At 40.6% G+C, this 21,737-nt stretch overlaps 1 protein-coding gene across 4 annotated transcripts; it reads right to left on the reverse strand.

The window, feature by feature from the left end:
• Positions 1–50: 50 nt before the first annotated feature.
• LOC111216955 (zinc finger RNA-binding protein-like) lies at positions 51–21,586 on the reverse strand. Of its 4 annotated transcripts, none has more exons than XM_022738647.1 (19): positions 21,479–21,586; positions 18,549–18,789; positions 18,073–18,187; positions 16,742–16,969; positions 16,021–16,355; positions 15,291–15,479; positions 14,795–15,035; positions 14,267–14,457; positions 13,830–13,949; positions 12,970–13,115; positions 12,177–12,303; positions 11,855–12,060; positions 11,279–11,447; positions 9,807–9,981; positions 6,017–6,105; positions 3,407–3,502; positions 3,088–3,199; positions 2,446–2,543; positions 51–1,841 (listed from the first exon to the last, which is right to left on the reverse strand). In XM_022738647.1, the coding sequence occupies exons 1-19, from the start codon at positions 21,529–21,531 to the stop codon at positions 1,668–1,670; spliced, it is 3,105 nt and encodes a 1,034-aa protein (XP_022594368.1). In that variant the 5' UTR covers positions 21,532–21,586; the 3' UTR covers positions 51–1,667. The 4 variants fall into 4 exon arrangements, with proteins under 4 accessions (XP_022594368.1, XP_022594360.1, XP_022594352.1 ...); XM_022738639.1 differs by having other exon boundaries at positions 18,073–18,190; XM_022738631.1 differs by having other exon boundaries at positions 18,534–18,789.
• Positions 21,587–21,737: the final 151 nt, after the last annotated feature.

Genomic DNA, 21,737 nt, shown 5'->3' on the forward strand with positions numbered 1-21,737 from the left:
GTAGTCCGTTACACGTCAACCATGATACGCACAAAACCCAGGAGACAAAGTGGCTTAAAAGTGTTTTAATATCTCCCCTTAATTTTAGGCAACACTACAAAGACATTCAAATAATAGGACAGCAACGTTCACACTTTCCGTTTAAACAATACAAAAAAATAGATCCTTCAGAAATAAAATAAGCAATACTTATATAGGATGCTCTTGGTAAATGAAAATCAAACTAAAACTGCACAATAATTTCTCTCACATCAACTTTTAAGCCAAAGAGTTGTGCAACAGTCCCTTCCCTGTCCTACATCTTTGTGAAATAAGATCATTACTATTAACCTGACAAAAAAACAACATGTTCCCCTTAGTCAGACCTCTGTAAAACACAACATGATGCAGGCACAAGGAAGAAAGTCAAAGGACGATAACCATTTGATCATTACAGTAGATATTCAGTCTTATTTTTCTGACTAAAGCTTCTCTCTTCTGCTCTGGAAGAAAAAAAATGATTACTAGGTATATTATTTAAAATGATAAAATTATGGTTGCATACAGTCACATTGTCATTTCTTAAGTGCTTCATTCCCTCAGCATGCTACAGACTGTGCAAGGTAAGACTTGTCTCATCCGAAACAGATTTACTCTCCAGTGTGACCTCCACAGAAAACCCCATGGGGGATCTTGCACAAAGCAGAGTTTGTGAGTCTTTGAAGGTGTCTGATGAAACCTTAATGACAAATTTTGAAGGGGGAGTTTTTTTTTTGTGTAGTCTTCTGCTTAGGCTGCAATTGGAGGGCATTTGGTTGGATTTCAAAACTCTTTCATCTAATTGCCCACAAGTTTTCAAAATGTATCAGGGATGTGTCAACAAAGGTTAACAGGAGTTCAGAGGGAGCAAAGAGGGTGTGAAGAGTTCAGGAAAGACTTGTCAGGTTCGCTCAACAGCATCACACTATATTATTACTAATGTGTCATCTTAGGCACAATGAACATCACAGTACTTTATGTATGTAAATCCTAAACAAATTCAGTCTTCTCTGATCTCTCTCTCTCTCGCTCAGTTTCAAACAACTTAAACCCAAACTTTTTTTTTTTGAAACACAGACTGAAAAACACATTTTAGTGTACACGTCATGCACCAACGTTACTTTAGTGACGCCTGACTCAAGAGTCGGATGGTAAAACTGAGCTGGCCTGAAGAGCATGAGAGTTCAAACTCTGGAAATAAAGCTTAAGGTGCTAATGATTTACTGGAGGCTTTAATATCATAGAAAACAATACAACTGTATGTGACAGTGGTGGTTTAACTATGGTGAATAAACATGGGAGTAATGGTCAGTAGTTAGTGTGCAATTATAATGAAATGGAATGATGCAATCAGTTATTTTCATGATTTTTTAACAGAGCCAATTTTCTGTGCACACTTTAAAATACACTACATCTGCAGGAAATCACAATACGGGAGAAGGATTTGCAGTACGAATTCTCAAACTTCAGTCCTCCTCCAACATATTATTCCTCTTAATTCAAGGGCAGACATGTAACATGTAAAGTCAGTTATATTCATATGTGTATAGCTGCGTGTTAAGATTTGTTTTGAAGATAAGAAAATTTTTTAAGTTGTGACATTCTACCAGTCTCTAAACTAGCAAACAGCTCTGCTCTGGAGGCAGAGGTCAAGCGCTCGCTGCTTCGTCCTTCTTGTCTTTTTTGCCCTCCCCCTCTCCCTCCCCTGTGTCGCTGACGTCCCGTCGACGTTTGCGGTTGCGAGCGCTGGCCTTGGACGCCGGCAGGGACTCCATGCCCAGAACCTTGTGGATCTGACGGAAAGCAAGCAGCCGCAGAGCATGCTGAAACCAAAGAAAACAGGAATGGGACATGTATGTTTTGTTTGGCTATTTTTGTTTTTATTCGACAACTGACAGCACAGAGGCACACAGAAAACAGGGGGAGCAAGGCTGTAAAATAAGAAAGGGATAATACCCAACAAGTGGTATATCCTTGCTGTCTGTCTTTCTCTCTCACACTTACCCGACACATCTCCCCATCTCTTGATTTTCTGTTCAGTTTTGCTCACATTTCCTCTCCAGTTCCCCTGCAGCTGCTCCTCAAACTCAGGCTACCAGCTCCTCTATTGCCAACATTATTTTAAAAGACCTGCTTTCTCTTACCGTTATTCAATGTAGACGTCCAGATTCACACAAATACCAAACACATTTGAAATTATTTTTGCGTGGTTCTCACTGAGCAGCTATTTTATTTTGTCAGCTGTTGTTAGTTACACCACTAGCTCCAAGCTCTTTACCTACTGTTTAATAAAGGCCCATTCATTTAGAACAGTAAATAACCAACTACGTCATAGGTGCCAGGTTAAACTGTGATTACTAAAAGTTAATCCAACTATTCAAGCCAATCAGAATAAGTGGCCATGGTATAAATGGTCTGTCTGGGTACCTGTGCGCTGGCAGTTATGTCCTCTCTAGCTTGAGGCATCATGCTTTCCAAAGCATCTGTTTGCTCCTTCTCACATGGGTCCATCAACCCTGGTCCATCTGAGTGAGGGAGGAGAAAACAAATAAATATATAAATTTAACAGTGAATTATTCCCCTTTCAAAGACAGATTATAAGAAAGAAATGACATGGGACAACGCTCTCTTGGATGTGCTAAAGCTCTGAATGAGCATTTCACATTCATCAAATGGAGACATCGCCTGATCCGATGCAGCGTTGCCAGATTGGGTGGTTTTCCACCTAAGCGAGCAACATTTTTTATTTGATTAGGTTTGTAAAAATGGTTTTGGGTGGGTTGTGATAGTTTGTGATACTTTTTGAAACATTTGGGCAGTTTCTGGTTTCCAGTCATCTGGCCAGTATGATGACTTATAATGACTGATAACTAATTACTGTCAAAACCACACGTCATTTCAGTTCACTATAACTACCACTCTTCCTAATCATTATTCCGTCATAGCTCTGTGATGAAAGACTTGTGAAAACTTACATCTGATCATATGAGTAAAAACTCTTATTGCGTAATTATACAGACACATAGATAAAATAATCTGTGTATTCATGTCTCATTATAATTGGCTGACCTGGCAGCAGGATGCCTGTGGAGATGCACTCCAGGACTCTGCGCATGGCTTCCCCCGGGCTCAGCGGGCCTGTAGCACTACTGATCACCTTCTCCACCAGCAGCTCCATCGCCTGGAGGGAGAAAGACCACGAGGAAGACGTTTGGTATCCTCAAGCTATTTCCTTACAAGAGATACTGATACAGCTTATCTCATGTATCAGTTTTCATAAATATTCTCATAATATTTTCCCTCATACAAAGTATACAGAGCAGACAGGTTCACAAAAAAAAAAATAAATTTAAAAGTCAAGACATAAAAGACAGATGAAGCCACTTACCCAGCTGGGCATCTTCCCCCAGGTGGGCACCCGCTGACATAAATCTCTCAACACCCGAATGATGATCACACACGACTGCAGCCCGTTGGCACGAGCCTTCAGAAATGAAGAAAAATATACATATCAATGAAAAGAATAAATAAAATATCATTTTTTATTCGATATTATAATAAAACATTTTCAGTGGAGTGCAAAAAGACCAAGGATTATACAGAGCAAGTTAAGAGCCCATAACGAGAAAAGAGGGTTGGGCCTTTCCGACCCTAGACTGTACCATTTATCCTTTGAAATGGATAAAATAGCAAAATACTGGGATGTGGGTGAGGATGAAGCAGCCCGGATGGATATTGAACATAAGCTGCGTTCACCATTCAACCCAATCAAAGCACTGTCTCAAACTGCCCGTAATATCACAAACCCAGTTCTTTTACACTCAAGTGATGTCTCGACCAGAAATAATAAAATTTACACATAATTAACAAAGATACTCCTCATTATGGCACGACCCTGTAATCTGTATTGGAAAAAATACTGTGTATTTGAAGCAGTGGCATTCCTGTGGTTTAAGCACTATCGGCGATCTATTTGAGGACGGTGTGTTCCTGTCATATGATAATGTAGTGGAGTGATTTACCTTGGTAGGAAAAAGAAATTTGAGGAAGTACTTACAGATAAGAGGTTATATTATGTCTATAATGTGGCTCACAACTACAAACTATTTTAAAACTAACTCCTCCTTGAGAATCCGAGTCTGTTAATCAGAATGAGAATACTTTATTGATCCCCAGGGGGAAATTAGATTACGTTACAGTTGCGCCCTCAAGAATGGAAACGTAACAGCAAAGAATAGAGAATAAGAATTAAACTTATAAAGATAAAATATACACATAAAATATAAGAACCATTAAGACAGATACCTACAAAATAATGCTATGAATCACAACCCTATTTAATTTGCTTATATAGAGCCCACGGTCTGTTTTTAACCTAAGAGGAAGTGAGATCAGCTCATTCAAATTCTCACATTTCTGCAGTATGAATGATCTCATCATCATTAAGTATAGACCCTTTTAGAATATTTTGACTTGTTAGAGCAGGATATATACAGGTATAACTAATAATACTGATGTTGGCTCCAATGCATTCGGGTAGACCAATACTAGGGCTGTGTCCCTGGAACACCTTAATGAAATAACACTGTTAATGTTATCTGTTGCACCTGTGTAAAATGTGTGTTCTTGTGATCACATGATAACAAATCCCTGAACTGTTAATAATTACTTGTTTTTAAGTTCAATTTAATGCCAGTTACCATTTTGCATAATTAGGTATTCTCAGATGTACTTGTTTTGTAAAATAACACTTGTTAAAGAGGACCTATTATGGCCATCTTTAGTGTTCATCATTTCATTCTTGGTGTCTACTTAAATAGATTTACATGCTTTAATGTTCTGAAAAGACATTTTTCTTCTTCTGTACATCTTTTACTATCCTCTATTCACCCTGTCTGAAATGCTGATAAAGCTCAGGGCCCTTTAAAGCCCCCCTCCTCCCTTCTGAAGCTGACCGGCAACTATGATGGCAACGATACAAACAAACGATTATGGTGGCAAGAGTCCGATCCTGAACCAGAAGATGACAGACCCGATCCACCTTCACAAGCTGGACTGGAGCAGAAAACAAGTGTAACCACTGTCCCGCAGCCGGAAGGAGGGTGAAATATGAAAAGAGCTGCGAATCAAGACGGTCTGCAAAGACTTCAGATGACAATATTCATAACTTGGAATACTTTTGAGAAACCCTTTTGATTTTTTATGTGTGGACACTTCCGGACTAAAGGAATATAAATAATGGAGGAACAGACAGACAGTCAACAGGTAGAGAGTCTCCACCGCTTCACCTCCTGCTGGTTTACGATGCCAGTAAATCTGAATGAATTCAACTTTAGTGCGCATAGTTACTGAAAAACTAACTCAGCGGTCAAACTGTAGATAAATTATCTGAGCTAACGAGGTACAGCATGTCAATACTGATGAACCTTTAAGCATTTATATCTTTGCTATGCTGCTTCTTACGTGATCAGGTCGCAGTAACGTGGTTAACATCACAAATCCACAATAACAATGCAGACCGACAGGCTGTGAGTCTGAGTCCCCTGTTCGGCCACATTAAGTGTGAATTACAGAAATAACCGTTGTGAAAATGAAGCGTTTAACTGGTTTCTGAAGGAGTCCTCCTTGAAGTGCGTGCTCACATTATAATGTTTGGAGCAGTGGAGAACCGTGGAAAAATAAAACAGATTTCTGCAGGCAGTTGAGAACATGGAGTAATGTCGGCATGGCTACAAAACTAAAGAAAACTCTTCATTATAAGTAGTTATGTTGGGGCTTGCTTGGGGTGAAAGGAGAAAATTGGGATTTTACCCTGAAAGTTACTGCCTTTGGTGGCGTAAACTGTGATCCTTCTGACTCTGGAGACCATCTACATTCACAAAAACCTATACAACACGTTATAAGTAAGGAAAAACTCAGAAAAGCATAATAGGTCCCCTTTAACACCTTTTAGGGTCACACACACAAAGACAGGACAAACACTTCAGGATGCATTTACCTGAAACCACTTGGCGTGACGGAGAGCAGCCAGGTATTCCAGACATTTCCTCTTATTCAGAAGATCGGTAGGGTCCTTCTCAGCCACACCTGGTGGAGATAACATGTACTGGCTCATGACTTACAGTCGAACTAAAGCAAAACCCAAGTGATGACTGCAATTCATAGTAAGTGTTGTTACTGTTGATGTACAGTAGGGATGTCACGAGAAACAATACTGTGGTGCCAAAATTCTGACAATGTGATGGCACTTGTTTTTTTTACAGTACTGTGGGTACTGGAGATGGGATCCTTTTGGGACTGACGAGCCAGTATAATGGCACTACAAGCGTCCTAGTCTGACAAGAAACTAGAAGAGAAGAAGAAGACAGGCAGACTGACTGTATGGAGGCGTGTGCGTGCATGTGAATGCACGAATGTAAGTGCAGCAGTCTCTGTTGTTTTCTGTTTTTTGCTCTGCTATCGAATTCGGTATTAAGAATTGTGGAATTTCATTGGTATTGGTACTGACTTCCGAATTCCTGGTATCACGACATCCCTAATGTACAGTTGCTGATCAGGGATGAGATTAAAAAGGCCCCTGGATGCTCATGTTTATCTGATGTGACCAGACATCTCCTGGAATCCTTGAAAACTTTCTGATTTGTTTCAATTTGTTTGGTGAGAAAAACAACGAGGGGAAGATATGAAAGAAAAGGCAAGACCATCAAATAAAGGAAGACTAGAGTCTATAAGTTTTACAGATATAGTCTGAGTGGAAAAAAATACCAAAAAAAATAAAAATAGCACAAATGTGTTTTTTTTTTAAGTGGAAGGTCATAGGTACATGCAAACATGAAGGAAATCCAAGGCATTCAGAGAAATGAGTGGTGGAGTTTTTGTCTTATTTCATCTTTAGTTTAAGGTAACTAATCCACATGTAATATTTTTGCAGATTTGGTGTACACCATACAGATTTTAAATGACTTCAAATGAGAACATCTTTCTCCAGAAAGACATTTTGACTTGTCAAACAGAGGTGTAACTAATAACTTCACTAATGTCCACTTTCCATCTGTGTTTTAACGTCACAGCTGTGGTACTGACCACGTTTGCTCACTGTCACAGCTGAATGAGGCAGTTCAAATGGAACGAAGCCATTGTTAATGTTATTATTTACACCTTTGTTTTTTCTGCTGTTGCAAGTCAAAATTTCTTTTGTGAGAAAGGTCCATCAAATATATCTATTTTATGTCATCAAGCTAATTGTAGCCTTTACTTCCTTTTTACCTCATTCATCATAATAACATTTCATGACTAATTTGAATGTCCAAATTCAGCTTCTTTCACACCACCATGTGAAATATTTAGTTATTATCAGCAGTTTTCCAATGAAGCCCGTTAGAATTTCCCTTTACTAAACTCCCACACTATGTGTTTTGGATTTCCTCTATTTCGCATTCGATCCTCTACTTTGAACGAGGGACTTTGACAGACATGTTACAGTAGATCCAAAGTATCTCATCTGCCACTTTAACAACTGAAACATGGACTTCATCTCTCCGGAGAACGGTCATCAAATTTGAGTTTTGGAAATAAGACCAGTTGTTGCATTCTCATTCTATACCAAATGTTTTTCATCGGCATTTATGTTAAAAGTAAAACTTCCCAAGCAGATAAAGGCAGCAAGAGCAAGGATATCATTCTCCCTTCATGCCTCCATAATTTAAAGGATAGGTTCACAATTTTTCAAATTTGTCTTCAAACAATACTGGATATTAAAAGATCCCTTCTTCATGTGCTTTCAACGGAAGTGATGGGGGACAAAATCCACAGCCCTTGTTCTGCGCAAATATGTAAATATGCATCCAAAAGTTCATCTTAACTTATAGGAGGCAGTCTAAGTTAGACAAATCAAGTGGATATCTTTCAAAGTTACAGTCTTTTTAGCATAAAATTCCCTCCTCGTGTGTGTACCTGTCCACTCCCAGGGGAAGAATAGCAACATAAAGAGGAAATTCTGCACAATAATATTGCAACTTTGGAAGATACCCTCCTCATTTGTATAATCCAGACTGCTGAAGCCTCATTTTAGCTTCAGATAAACTTTTGAATGTATTTTTGTACAGAATGAGGACTGTGGATTTTGTCATTTACACTGAAATCACATGAGGAAAAGATCTCTTAATGACCAGTAGGAACAGGAGGAATAATTACAGCAAGAAAAACCTACTGAGGCTGATACTGTTTTAAGACAGACTTGAAAATGTTCTAACCTATCCTTTAAAGCAACATTAACTTAAAAAAGCAAACCTATTACTGTGAAGTCAAATCAATTCAACACAATGTGACAAAGCCAAGGTTAACTGAGTGGTACTATAAATGTAGAATTCAAAGTTACGCTTGTGTCTGTGCTGGATTTCGACGTTCATGAATGAATAAAAAGCTTGTGCACAGATTTAGGACAATTACAGGACCAGTCACCTAAAATGACAAACGACAGCTTTGTCCAAAACATTCAATTTGGTTACTGGTGACTACGATGAGGTAATATTTCGCAATGCCAGCATTGGGGCTTTCCACACTTCCATGTTCCACTAGAACTGTAGAAACAAAAAAAGACTTTTTTACAGGGGAAATGCATAACAAAAACAAAGCCACTTGTTTGAAGTCTACACTACCATACCACTTAGAATCAAAGACCCATATTTATCACGCCTCTTAGAGCTGGGATGTTTAATTTTGCAGCAGCTGAGCCCCTCTTATGGTAGTGAACAAGAGGGTTTTCCTACTCTGGAAAGCTTAATAAACATGGGCAACCTGGTTGCTTTAACTTTTCTATTCTTAGTGGTATGTGTACAAGTGTGGTCTTCAGATTAGCCTTTGGCTTGCCTAGGTCTGCTGATACAGAATTACGGGCACTGATCAACAAACCCAAACAAAATTTAAAAATGTAAAAGACAACGGCCACAGAAAACATTTCTACCATGTTTTCCAAATGGGAAAAACACATTAAAAATGCTGACAGTTGTTGGAGCAGGCAGAGGAGTGTTTGCAACACAATGATCTTGAAAATTAGCTGCACTGTTGAATGGGGGGAAAATAAGGACAATGGATTCACTATAGTCATTTTATTATTATTTCAGTACTGATCATTGTGAGGCGATAAAATGACACTCCAACACCTTATCACTGATAATGCCACACTATGATGCAGGGATGGTAGACAAGGGAATGGGAAGTCGCTGGACCTCAAAATTCCCTCATTATCATTGCCAAAATGCAACAAGAATCAAAACTTTTCTCAAGCCTAAAAATATTTATTTTATTTGTAAAATAGTTAATCAGTAGAAGTATTTCCATCCCTGGGCATTATCTGAACACTGACCATCACTTCAGTCGACTATCATAGTTTTCCAAAGGTGTTATCTGAGCATGTGTTCATAAAATAAACACACACCCGAGTGGCACAGAAAGGTCGGAGAGCCCGGCTTTTGATTCCCATGTTGTGGAAAAGAAAGAAATTGGCAACTAGTGTAACCGCAAAAAATGGGGAAAATGAAAAGAGTGGGACAAATGAATATGTGAGTTCATTCTTATTTTAGGGGATAAAGGAAAAAAAAAAATCTTAAAAATTTTAAATGTGGTCTTAGTTAAAGTCCCACCTCTCATTCTGTGTAATTTAAGTTGTTCAGCCTAAAATTTAGGCTTCTAATGGGTGAAAAGGTGGAGCAAGGGTTACATATATGTAGTGTATTACACACATCGCTAACATTTGGTTGTCTGGTACTGAAAGCTTTGGCTTCTCTAACCTTTCTCAGCCGCTTTTCCTCCTGCCTGCTTGTCCTTCTCAGCAGCAGGGTCCTCCCTCATCAGCGGCGAGGTGAGAGAAATGGTCACCTGCATTTTGGGCTCCTTGCTTGAAAATATCACGATGTTCGCCTCCTCGGGGTGAGCCTGCACCTCATACTGATCTTCAGAAAATGTCTGCCGGTTAAAAGGACACTTGGGATTACTCACTACAGAGGAGGAGGGGTGTGGGGGCAAATAATGGCCTTGTTTGGCAAGGTTACAGGGCAATACTGTTATGTTTTTAACCCTGGGTTTTTACTCTTGAGGCTATTGGGATTATAGTTCCCTTATTCAAACGGGGTCAGAGACGAGAACAAAAGCATTTCTCAACAATAGTTAGGTTTAAGAGAGAAAATGGGGCAGTAAAGAAAAAATAGCCCCATCTCACTCTGTAGGATTCAGGTGTCATAACCAGGCAGTAAATCTAAAGATCAGTGAAAAGCACCTTCAGTGACGTTACAGCTAAAGCAGGAGGGAGGAAGAGTGAGGAATTACAACATCACAACCTTGTATTTGGTACCAAACCTCTGTTTTGTGGGCCTTAAATGGAGATTCACATGGGTTTTTCTCTTCAGCCAAGGGGCAGTTTAGTCATTTGTGAACATGGAAAAAAACCTCTCAAACCTAGAATCCACACAGTTCGCCTAAGACATAATGTCCTTGGGATGAAGCCTAGAAATCTTCTAACAACAATAAATGGAAAACAGACTGAATAGGGTTTAAAAACTAGTTTTACTCAGTCATGGGAATGTCGGTACCAGAAAACACATGGATCATTTATCCACAGAGAACTGAAATACCAAGAGTCAAGTCTAGATATTTCATTCTCGACAGGAAGACGTTCATAATTGTAATTATTAATGCATTTGTGGAGGAGAAGCTTTTATTTCTGGCGGTGGGGGACAGTTGTACATGTTCACTAATGGCAAATGAACTGCTCTAGCATAAGAGATAAACCCAACTAGCATGAAGTGAGTCTTCTTTCTGGTTTTGTCAAGTATGCTGCAGTTACTACATCACAGCGTTCAGTTAATATATTTTAGTTGCTCTCCTCTATAACAAAAGCGTTAAGAGTAAAAACTTCTGTTTCCCATTCTATTTGTTATGCAACTTTAAAACCCATTTCAGACCCTTGTCATCTTGCTCTTATGACACAAGTCATAAGGCAGTGGATGACAAACAATGTGTTCCTCTTTTTTTACTGCACCTGACAAGATGATATTTTAGATTTCAGTTCTTCTATATGATCCACAGACGGTAAACGTCAAAAAATATTACAATTTAAGATGAAACTTAAAATATGAAAATGTTAGAGTTGTGAATTCCCAAGTAACCATAATCCCTCCCTCCCTCAACCTCACACACAACATGGTAAGAACAAAACATTTCCTAAATAAAACGGTCTTTTAGTTTACATGTGAGGTTTTCTTACCGCCAATTCCTTGGGCAGCTGCTTGGCGATGTTCTTCAGTAAAGAGATGGTGGGTTTCTTAGCAGTCAGCAGGATGAGCTCCACATTTCTGTCCCCACGAAGCAGCAGGCCTTTGGCCAAGATGCCCACCCTCATTACACCTTTCAGCAGCCGGGCTGAGTTCTCAGTACTGTCAGAAATATAAAAAAAGAGTTCAAGATAAAGACTTGCTGGGCTGGTTGTGCAGACATTTTTAATTCAATATTATCTTGAGGTGAAACTTCAGCAGATGCTCTGTGGATCCCTTTTCTGTTTGCTGAAACTGATCTGTACTCAACTTGCTCAGCCAGCTAAAGCAGCTGCATTTGGAGCAACTTGATGGATCTTAAACAAAGACAGAGTCATAATGAATATTTCATTTATGCATGGCTTCCACTTTTTCCTAGACCACCACCTACTTGATACTCATGCATCTCTGCGTAGCTCTTTGTTTAAGTCACAACAATAAAAGTACCTTTAGGCTTCAACTAGCTTGATCCTTGTTTTTACCAAAATGCCCAGAAAAAAATGTGAATTATCTGCCAAAAGTCACTTTACCCTTTCTCCTCTCCTCCTTCAGTAACATCAGTGGCAACAGCTGGTGTCTCCTTCTCCAACAGGGAGTCAGACACCAGTTTCAGAGCTCTCTCAGAGTGGGAGACGATCCTCTGAACAGCCTGCAGCTCCTCTTCCACTGGGTAAATGGTGGAGTGCTTGGCCATGATGTGACGGTCATCAGGAGAGTCAGGCCGGCGCACACACGTCTTAAGGGAGACGGGAGAATCACTTAGCACTGACAAGACTGTGAGTTTTTTTTTCTTTTTTTTTTTTTTTTAAGAGTCTACGCAACAAACAAAAGATGTGAAGTTGTGACGCTCACCAGTAATGGGGGCACTGGCATACCGGGGCGGCTCATTAGAGGTGGAGGAGCCATCCTGCGTCTCTGCTCCCCCCAGTACATCTGCTCCTCCTCCATCCTCCTCCAGTACATGTCCTCCTCATATCGCCTGCAGGAGAGGGAAATGTTTTTCACATCATTCATTATAATTTGTTTATTCCCATAGGACAATGTTATGGTCACCATTAAAATTACTCAGTTCTCCATAAAAACGCACTTTACCAAAACAATTACTCTGATCTACCACTGATCATATAAAATAAATATTGTACTGAGGTCCTTTCTCAAAAGCATTGTGTTAGTTGAAGAGGTCTAAAGTTAGAAAATTTACATTCCCTCCTGTAACAGAATTAATAGACCTGGTATGACAAAAACGTCATCATACATATAGGAAACTGATTGGAGTGATTACTCCTAATCTGGCGATACAGTATTCATGGTAAAATCTCCACATGTAATTCATTTAATGACTTTCCTCTGATGGTTGAAAGACTGAATTTTACTGTACAATCAAGAAAGACTGTGTGACTAACCAAAGTCAGAGATTGAAAAAAATGGGAGAAGAGGCATGAAATTCCCTTTTTTCCAAGTGTACATGCGTCAGTCTAACAGTCAGCTGATGTACTTTAGGACTTCCCCTTTACTAATATTACCTATGTGAATGCATCTTTTCCTTTTAAATCTATTCTGTGCCGACCAAGGAAACTTGCAAACTTAATGTCAGAATGGGAACGAGTTTGGGTTTCTGACTAAGATGTTTGGCCACAAGTCTGACCTCATCTCCATGTGCCAACGCTGCTCGTCATCTCGCTGTCTCTTCAGCACCGCCTTCTGCTTCTGCTTCTTCAGCTTGCTCTCCTGCAGCTTCCTGGCGCGGTTACTGGGCTTGATCTCTACAGGAAGCTCTGGGTTCACTTTTTTCTACAGAAACACAGAGGACAGAACAAACCTAAGGCCAACGTGACGCGAATGTAATGTGTCAGTGGATATGAGATCCTGCATTTTGTCATGCCATTCCCACACTACTGCAGATACAATGAAGAATAGTCTTTTTCTCTCGATTCTGAGCTTTTATTTGCCGTTTAAAGTTGAGCTGTTTTAAGCAATCGGCAGAATGACAACCTTTTAAGGACAAGGTCGAGTAATTCCACACAGCAGCTATGTGAAGAAGCAAACTTTTGGAAGCTTCAAATTCTCTCTGAGACTGCTCATATTGGGCATCAATATCAATGTCAATCTAAAGACTTACTTGTCTTGACAATGTCAAGGAATTACTTTAAAAGATGGCATTTAAGACCTGCTATCGAATCGTCATTTAATGGACACGACGTCTTCTTACAGCAGATACAGGACCAAATGTAATTGAAGAAATTTGCATTATGTATTTGTCCATAGTAAAGCTACAGTGAAGTGATCACAGAAAGAGTTTAAGGGGGAAAAAAAGCTGCCAACCAAATTATCCAGACCTTGCTGTCAAACCAGTCTATCCAAGGAAGAGCAAGAGATCAGACTGAGTGTGGGCCTGAACGTATGTATCTCAACCTTGCTCATAGCTGTATGACATAACTCATTCTCTTCTTCATCTCTTCCTTGGGCAACCAACCACACAGGGAATGAACTCAGTGATGTTTTAACCTTGTATTGCAGTCTGTGCCTTCTTCCCTTCAGGTGCATGTCTTTAGCATTGGGGTCATTGAAGCTGCACTCACACAGTTTACAGTGAAATCGAATCACTTTGCCGTCTTCGTTACGGACCTGAGAAAGACAGGGCAGAATTCACAACCATGCAGGACAATGATAATTTTATACAGTGACACTGAAGATTTCATGCATAATTCAATTGCAGAGCTACAGGAATAATCATTACTACTTCCAACATATTTGCAAGTGAAACGTGACCAAAACTGGATATATGGGGATACTTAACAGATTACAACAAGGTACCAATTTTGAGATCCAAAGTATTATTTTAAAGACTCAGGACCAGCGTCTGTTCACTACTTTGTTACTTTGAGACTGATATAAACAGGTTTATATTGAAGACCATGATAATTTTATTCTAATCTCCCTACCTCCTCTACATAGTCGTGTCCCACTGGCTGGATGTCTCCCTGGCCTCCTGCTCTGTCGCCGTCCTCATCCTCACTCTGAGGCTCCGCCTTCTGAACTGACTGCAGCATGGGCCCCTCCACCTTGGCAGCCACCACCACCGCTGCTGCTGCTGCTGCTGCTGTCACTGTTGAAGTGCTGGCAGGCTTATTAGCTGTGAGGCAGGCAAGACATTACAGTTACGCTATATGCCCATTTGATTGAAAAAAAAATCATCTATTCTAGTCTATTGCAAAGGCTGATGAATAAGTTTCAGATTTCAGATTTACTATTTAAGGTCCTACAATTAAAGAAAGCATTTTGTCAGTATCTATGTGGTCAACCAACAATTTAATGCTAAGGCTAAGTGCACACTGTGCAGGTCTATTACAGAAGTACACATTAACTCTTTGTAAACTATTTGTAGTGAAGCTGTGGGTATTCAGAATCAAATGGATCAGATCAGGGGGGGAAAAGTCCTAATCATCTACATAACAAATCAACAAACTTACAAATGACAGTTATTTTAGAAGGAGCTGGTTTCTTGACTGGAGGTGCAGTTTTAGCCGTGGCGTTTACAGCCACCTGTTTGGGTGTTGCAGTAGAAGTTGTAGTGGTTGAGACTGAGGCAGGAGCAGAGGTGGAGACTGGAGGTTTCCCAGCTGTTGAGGTTGTTACAACTGGAGCAGAATTCACCAACACTGGCTCAGTGGAAGGTATGGGTTTGCCCAGCTTGGTATGAAGTTTCACCACCTTTCCAAGGTTCACAAAGAGAGACAGAGGGAGATACAACCATTTAAGGCTGCTGATACTTAATCCCATCCCAAATCCCTCAGGGAGGTTTTGTTCCAAGACTTGGCAGCTCAGATGGAACATCACATGAGTACACCACAGCAATGTCCAGTAACAAAAACACATCAGTTTCTTCTACAGCTGCCTACATTTCCATCAATAACAACAAACATTGAGAAACTAAGACTAGGACAAAAACATTACAGCTGTGCTAACCTTCTGGTGTTTGGCCCCACGGATATGGGCGGCGTAGGCATCCACTCCAGTGCAGGAGACGTCGCATAACTCACAGCGTAGCTGAGTCTGGACCCCTCTGGGCCCGTTGCTGGTCCCTGTCTGTCCCCCAGACTTCAGGGCTGCCTCTTTTTTCTTATGCTTCTGGCCCTCGAGGTGCTCCCGGTATGTCTGGTGCAGTAAATCAAACCAGTTAGCAAGATACGGTATCCAAACAGTGCAACAGTAGAAATAGTCATATTGTTATCAAGTGTTATTTTTCATTTGATTTGTATTTTGTTGATAAAATAAATCATATCAGATGACTGATGATAACAGTTATTTCATGTAGCCACTCAAACATGTACTCTGATCTCAAATGTTTGCACGGCACAATGACGCTGTTATGTTAAAAGAAATGGAATATTATATTCATAATTATGTTTTAATTAGTGTATAATCACATGAAGCTAAGAATCATTATGTTTTTGTTAGCTTAAAATAAGCCCCTCATATCTACATAGGGAGAGGCCCAGAACTAACAAACCAACCGCTGGCTCTAGACAGGACGTTTTTATGTTACCGGACGGCCACTGTAGCTTCTCCTACATGCTTGGAAAGGGAGGGGTGAGGGGTATTCAGGTGGTTGCAGTCTGAAACCTTACCACTAGATGACACTTAATTCTACACATTGGTCCTTTAATTCAACCTCTTATCATTTTTATTCTCCTACCTGAGGGCCTGCACAGCTGATCTTACAAATGTCACAGTAGTGGAGCTGCGGCTGCTTTGGAGGCCCTTTGGGCTTCTGCAGCTTGTTCTGGTGAAACGTTGGCTTTTTGTAGGTGTTTCCAGCCGGAGCTGTCACCATGTTGCTCCCTGAGTTGCTCCAGGATGAGCTTGTCAGTTGCTTGGGTGGCGGCTGGATGGGGGGCTGGGTCTGTTGGGGCTGCTGTGGCTGCTGAGGTGGAGGCTGTGGCTGGGCGAGAGTCTGCTGGGCCGGCTGGTAATAGGAGGGGGTGGATGTGGAGGTGTAGCCAGTTGAATCATAACTGGAGTAGCTAATGCCTGAGGGTGAGAGAGCAGAGGATGAGAGTGAGGATGGAGAGTTATTAGAGATAAGCAGGCAAGATCTGGGTCTAATATAAAAATCTGAGTCATGCAAACAAGAAGCTGCATTTTAATTTCACCAGGGGCAGCATCCAGGTCAAATAAAGACAGAGGAGGACAAAAACAATCCCAAAATTGATCCAACAATCCAACTAAAATTCTGTGACATGAGATTAAATCTTAATAATTTCAAATATCAACTGTAATTTATATTCAAACCCAACATTGCAGATAAGCAGCCCAGTGTCCACAGCCAGTAAACAGTTACTCCAACACGGTTGTCCATCTAATGGCCCAGCAAGCATGCTGGATCTTATCCTATGTTACGTCTTATTTAATCTTACCTGAGTAGGAGGTGGCTGCAACGGTGGAGCTGAAGGAGGAGCCGAGGGTGTAGGATGAAATAGGCGTTGGGGGCTGTTGGACACTGGTGGACACTGGGTAGATGTTGTAGCTGGTGGACACGGAGCTGGAGGGGGCCAGAGGCTTCAGGGCTGTTACTTGCCTCTGAGGAGGAGGAGGCTGGCTGTACACAGTGGAGGGCGCTGGACTGTAAGCACTCTTCACTCCCACTGATAGAGAGAGAGATGGGGGGGTAAAAGAGGAGAGAGCAGGGTAGAGGTGGAGAGGAAGGGTATCAGAGCATGGACAGAGCGAAAGAGATCTGAACCATGGGACTGCCTGTCAAAGTTTTTGGCAAGGCAAGCCGGATCCTCATTTCACTAGCAAATGAGCAGCTGACACATTTCACATATGTCATATTACTCTTCACAAGTGCAAAGTAAATAATACCAAGACTGATGACCGACAAATCCCCCAGCAAGACTCAGGTTTGTGTGTCATGTTCTAGAGTTAATTAGACCTGACACCCTAGTTATATAATAGTCAACAATAATTTTTGTGAAATTGATATAAAGTCTAAGTCTATAAAGACTTTGCAACTCACTCTTTTCTGTAGCTTGTTATAGTTGACTAGAAGAGTTTTAGATTCTTACACTAAAACTCTCTCTCCGCTCTCTTCTAGTCAACTATAACAAGCTACAGAAAAGAGTGAGATGCAAAGTCTGTTTTAATGCCTCCTCAGTTTTCTTCTCTGTGTTCTTACAACCCTGGCTGGGGTATTCTGCATCATTTCATTGTTGTATGTTTTACAACCATGGAGGAAATAAATTCCTGAACTAGAGTTGAAGAGGAGCTCAAAAAGACTAAGTCTGAAAAATGCTAACGGTCACAGGAAAGACAGGCGCCTCAGCTCACTGTATGTTAGACTCACAGATCACAGTAAACAGTATGGGATGTGTTTGAATTACTTCGAAACAAATTATGTGTTTGTTAGAATTAGTTCAAACCTGACTTTTTAAAGAAGTGACATCCCGAGAGTTTGAGGACTTTAAAGAACTGTGACAAAGATATTTTCTGAGCAGGACATTTTACAGATGAGAAATAAACTTGTCAGTGCTATCTAGTGGACAAACTATGTAATGGTGACACAACAAATAATTGGCTTTTCTGTACTTGTTGCTCTCAGGCATATAAATCTCAATAATAGGCTAAAATCAGGCCATAATATTTGCCATGTTGATATGATATTGTTTGGGCTCTAAACAATAATACTGAATTATCACTCAGCTGCAGCACTGACTGACACGATAATAATAAATATAAACTGACTCACCAGTCTGGTAGTAATTCTCTGTGGGTGTCCTCTGAGCTGGAGCTATACTCGTCTGGTAGTACTGTTTATTGTCATAGGTAGTCACAGCCGCAGGGCGTCCGTAGCTGTAGTTGTCCTGCTGGTGTTTATAAGAGAACATGCAATCCAATGGGAAAGCAGCATATTAAAGTAGATAACTGCAGCAAAATTCTATTTACAACAAGCACAGATATCTGAACACGACATTATTAAATACAGGCATAAGTTTTTTGTTTGTGAAAAATTAGATAATGGTGATGAAAGTCAATGCAGAAACTGCATGCATTGTTGTCTATCCTGGTGTCTTGGCAGCTTTAAATAATACTGTAAAAAGTCACGTTATATGACTTAAAACAAAAGCTGTTATAGAACATCAATAAGACCACATCACGCAATTTAATAGTGAACAGCAGAAATCATAAAGGAAGCAGAAATAGACTGACCGTGTCTGAGTATACCTGGTACGTCTGTGGGGTGGTGGTGGGCTGTGGTGGGGCCGGTGGGTCTGGTTGCCTGTAGGCATAGTCTGGAGGGGCCTGGTGGCTCTGATAAGTAGGGTAAGGAGCAGTGACCACAGGTCGCGCTGCCTGGACTGGAGCTGGAGAGTAGGATGCAGTCACTGCATGAGCCACAGCTGGAGCTTGCTGGACGCTGTAACTGGCTGTGGAGGGATGGGAGTAGGCTGGGGGTGGCTGGGCACTGACGGGGAGGAGAGGGAGGGAAATTAGGTGATGCAAGAAAAACATTCACTTTATCACAATCTTTATCCGAAGGGAAAACCCTGAACTTGTACAAGAAAAAAAAAAATCTGTTGGAACATTCAAACTAAATTAAGGCTTTTTAAGAAACCTTTTTCAGTGTCTAATTGCTGTGTTGAGCTTTTATCGTGGCAGTTTGAAAATCAAAGACAGCCTTCACAGCATCATCCATCTACGCCTGTGCAACATGTGTTCTGCTCAAAATATTTTTGCTTGCTTGTATAATGAGCACAGAAAAGGCAATCTGTGATCAAGTTACGTACATTAATACCAAGTGCTAAAACAAACTGCTAGATGATAGCTCAGTTATTTAAACCACAACCAACGCTGATGCCAAATTCCACAGTATACCTTGCACGGAAAGTGGCGTGGTAATCTGGATAATTTTACAGTTTATTCTGATCATTCACTTTTCGCAGCAAACTAGTTTCACTGCACTTGAACATTTTTTTTTTTTTTTTTTTTTTTTTTTTAAAATCACACTCACTTCAGAGTAAAGCTGCAACTAACGATTATCCTCATTACTGATTAATCTGCCAATTATTACCATAACTATGTGTTTTGTGAAATTGTCAAATGTCTCAATTTGTCCAACCAACTGTCCAAAACCCCAAGATATTCACTTTAATAATATACAAATCAAAGAAAAGCAGCAAATCATCACAGTTGAGAAGCTGGGATGAGGTAACACTTTGAAATTACTCAAAATAGTAGCTTAATAGTTGTCAATAAATAATTAGCCTACTAATGAATTGCTTCAGAGTAAACAAAACTTGCTTCAAATATACATTAAGACACTAAACACAACATGTCACCATCAGACAAAGAAAGAAAAAACTGAGATTACATTTATTAATATAATGCAACTGACTTAGCAGCCCTGCACTGACCTCTCTCTAATCCCTTATGTCAGTCAGAAAACACAGAAATATGAAAACGCCACAGCAGTCTTGTCATTAGCATGTTTTGAGATGCAGACAGCAGTTACTGGCAGCAACATCAGTGAGTGATGCTGTCAGCATTTTTCTTTATTAAGCTTTCTGTGTCAGGATGGACAAGAACAAGAGAGGGCTAAAATTAAACGATACCCTCAGGTCATAAAAGAGCGCACATGCTCTAAGAGTGATAACAGCACTGGTTTATCGTATAAAAATATACCAAATGCAAGCAAACACAGAACAGTAGAACAATAAAATATATAAAGGAAACAAATAAATACACACAAACAAAGACAACTGAGAAGAGACTGAAAAAAAAACAATTTTTCCTATGTTGACTTGTCTGCATACTGTCAATTTAGCCTGATTTACTGAATTTTCAAGCTCTAACAATTATAGTAACATTAGGGTCTGACGCCATCCCAGATATGTCACCAGTAAAAATAAACAGGCAAATCAATAAGTTTAGTCAGACACTGTGCTGTTGACCTACTTGTCCGCTGTGGCCCACCCCCACTACCAAAACTGCAACCAGAAAGCCTCTGTGTTACATGTTTTAAGTTCTGGACAAGCAATGCTTGCGCTTTTACTCATTGCTTATTAAATAGCTCAGAGTTAGGAACAACAGAGAGGCCTGGGCAATATAAAACTATATACTGAGAGACAATATACATTACTTATTTTTACTACTTACTATTGTTTATACCATTGTAAATATCCCTGTAATACCTGTGGGTGTGCCAGGTTACCAAGGGAAGATGCAATTCATGAGTAGACCTGCTTTATGGCAATAATGTATTTTTGGGGATTTTTACATCAATATGATCAAGTACATTCATTTCTCAGAAATGTAATTTGCTGAAATAGTCATTCCTGTCAATTACATATACAGTGATGTAAAATTTTATCCACATTTCCCGCATGTAACATACTGTAACCCTGCAAAGACTGGTCCAAACCAGGGGACTTAGGTGAATAAATTAATAAACAGGAACCGTGGAGAGAAATGCGGATAAATGATATAAGGCTGTGGTGCAGAGAAGTCAATCCTCTCCTACCAAAGACATAATAGGAAACCTTCACATTTCACTGAGTGATAATTACATGACTTGCTATTTATTTATACCTGTCAAACTCACAGGTTGTCACACAAACTTGCCAAGCACCAACCCATGCTGCTTGTTTATCTTGTGACCAGTGCTTATCTTCGTTTACCTAGTTTTTCCTTTGCAGCAGCGCGTCGTTATCAAACATGCAACTACAACAAATACTCTGTTTGTGAGACACAGGACCGTCAGTGGTGCCGAACCAGGGTTAGCCCTTTTAATCCTAAACGCCGGCCAAAACCTCACCCGTCACAACTGCAGCCAGCTCCCCCGACTTAACCAGCATCATGACACTTGCTGTAACTGGCCTTTTGTTAAAGTACACGAAGTGGTAAACAGTTGAACCAGCAGTAACAGCTTTCCGAGCGAAGACGACCGCACCGGGTTTCACCTAATGTCAGGCAGCATGTCGTGAACGCCGGCCTGCGGACTCAGCTCAGCGAGCTAACGTGGAGCTAACAAAGCTAGCTACGTCTCTCCACGCACTCAAGTCCCACTAACGACCCTGCCTCCGCCGATACACACCCGCGACTGATGACTGAGGCCCCGCAGACATGCTGACACCAGCCTGCTTCGCTTGAATTACCTGTACTGCGGACCGGCACCATGTGTGAAGCCGAAATAATTGCTTGCAGCCATCTTGGCATCTCCAGTACAGTAGAGTAAGAGAGGCAGGCAGCAGTGAGGCTGAGACTGACCGTCAAGATAGTTCACCCCCCAGTCACCCCACCAACACTGCTCTGATACACCGGAACTGCGTAACACAAGACTTAGATCTCTCTCTCTCTCTCTCTCTCTCTCTCTCTCTCTCTCCCCTCCCTCTCTCTCCCTCCCTCCCTCTCTCT

This window comes from Seriola dumerili, unplaced genomic scaffold, assembly GCF_002260705.1.
Source record: "Seriola dumerili isolate Sdu_G_001 unplaced genomic scaffold, Sdu_1.0 BDQW01000002.1, whole genome shotgun sequence".
Taxonomy (NCBI): domain Eukaryota; kingdom Metazoa; phylum Chordata; class Actinopteri; order Carangiformes; family Carangidae; genus Seriola; species Seriola dumerili.

Excerpts from the sequence above, each read along its gene's own strand:
- LOC111216955 (XM_022738624.1), bottom strand. The coding sequence starts at position 21,531 with ATGGCTGCAAGCAATTATTTCGGCTTCACACATGGTGCCGGTCCGCAG. Across the intron at positions 18,790-21,478 it reads GGTGCCGGTCCGCAGTACAG|TGCCCAGCCACCCCCAGCCT; the intron begins GTAATTCAAGCG and ends CCTCCCCGTCAG. Across the intron at positions 3,200-3,406 it reads GGGGGAAGATGCCCAGCTGG|GCGATGGAGCTGCTGGTGGA; the intron begins GTAAGTGGCTTC and ends TTCTCCCTCCAG.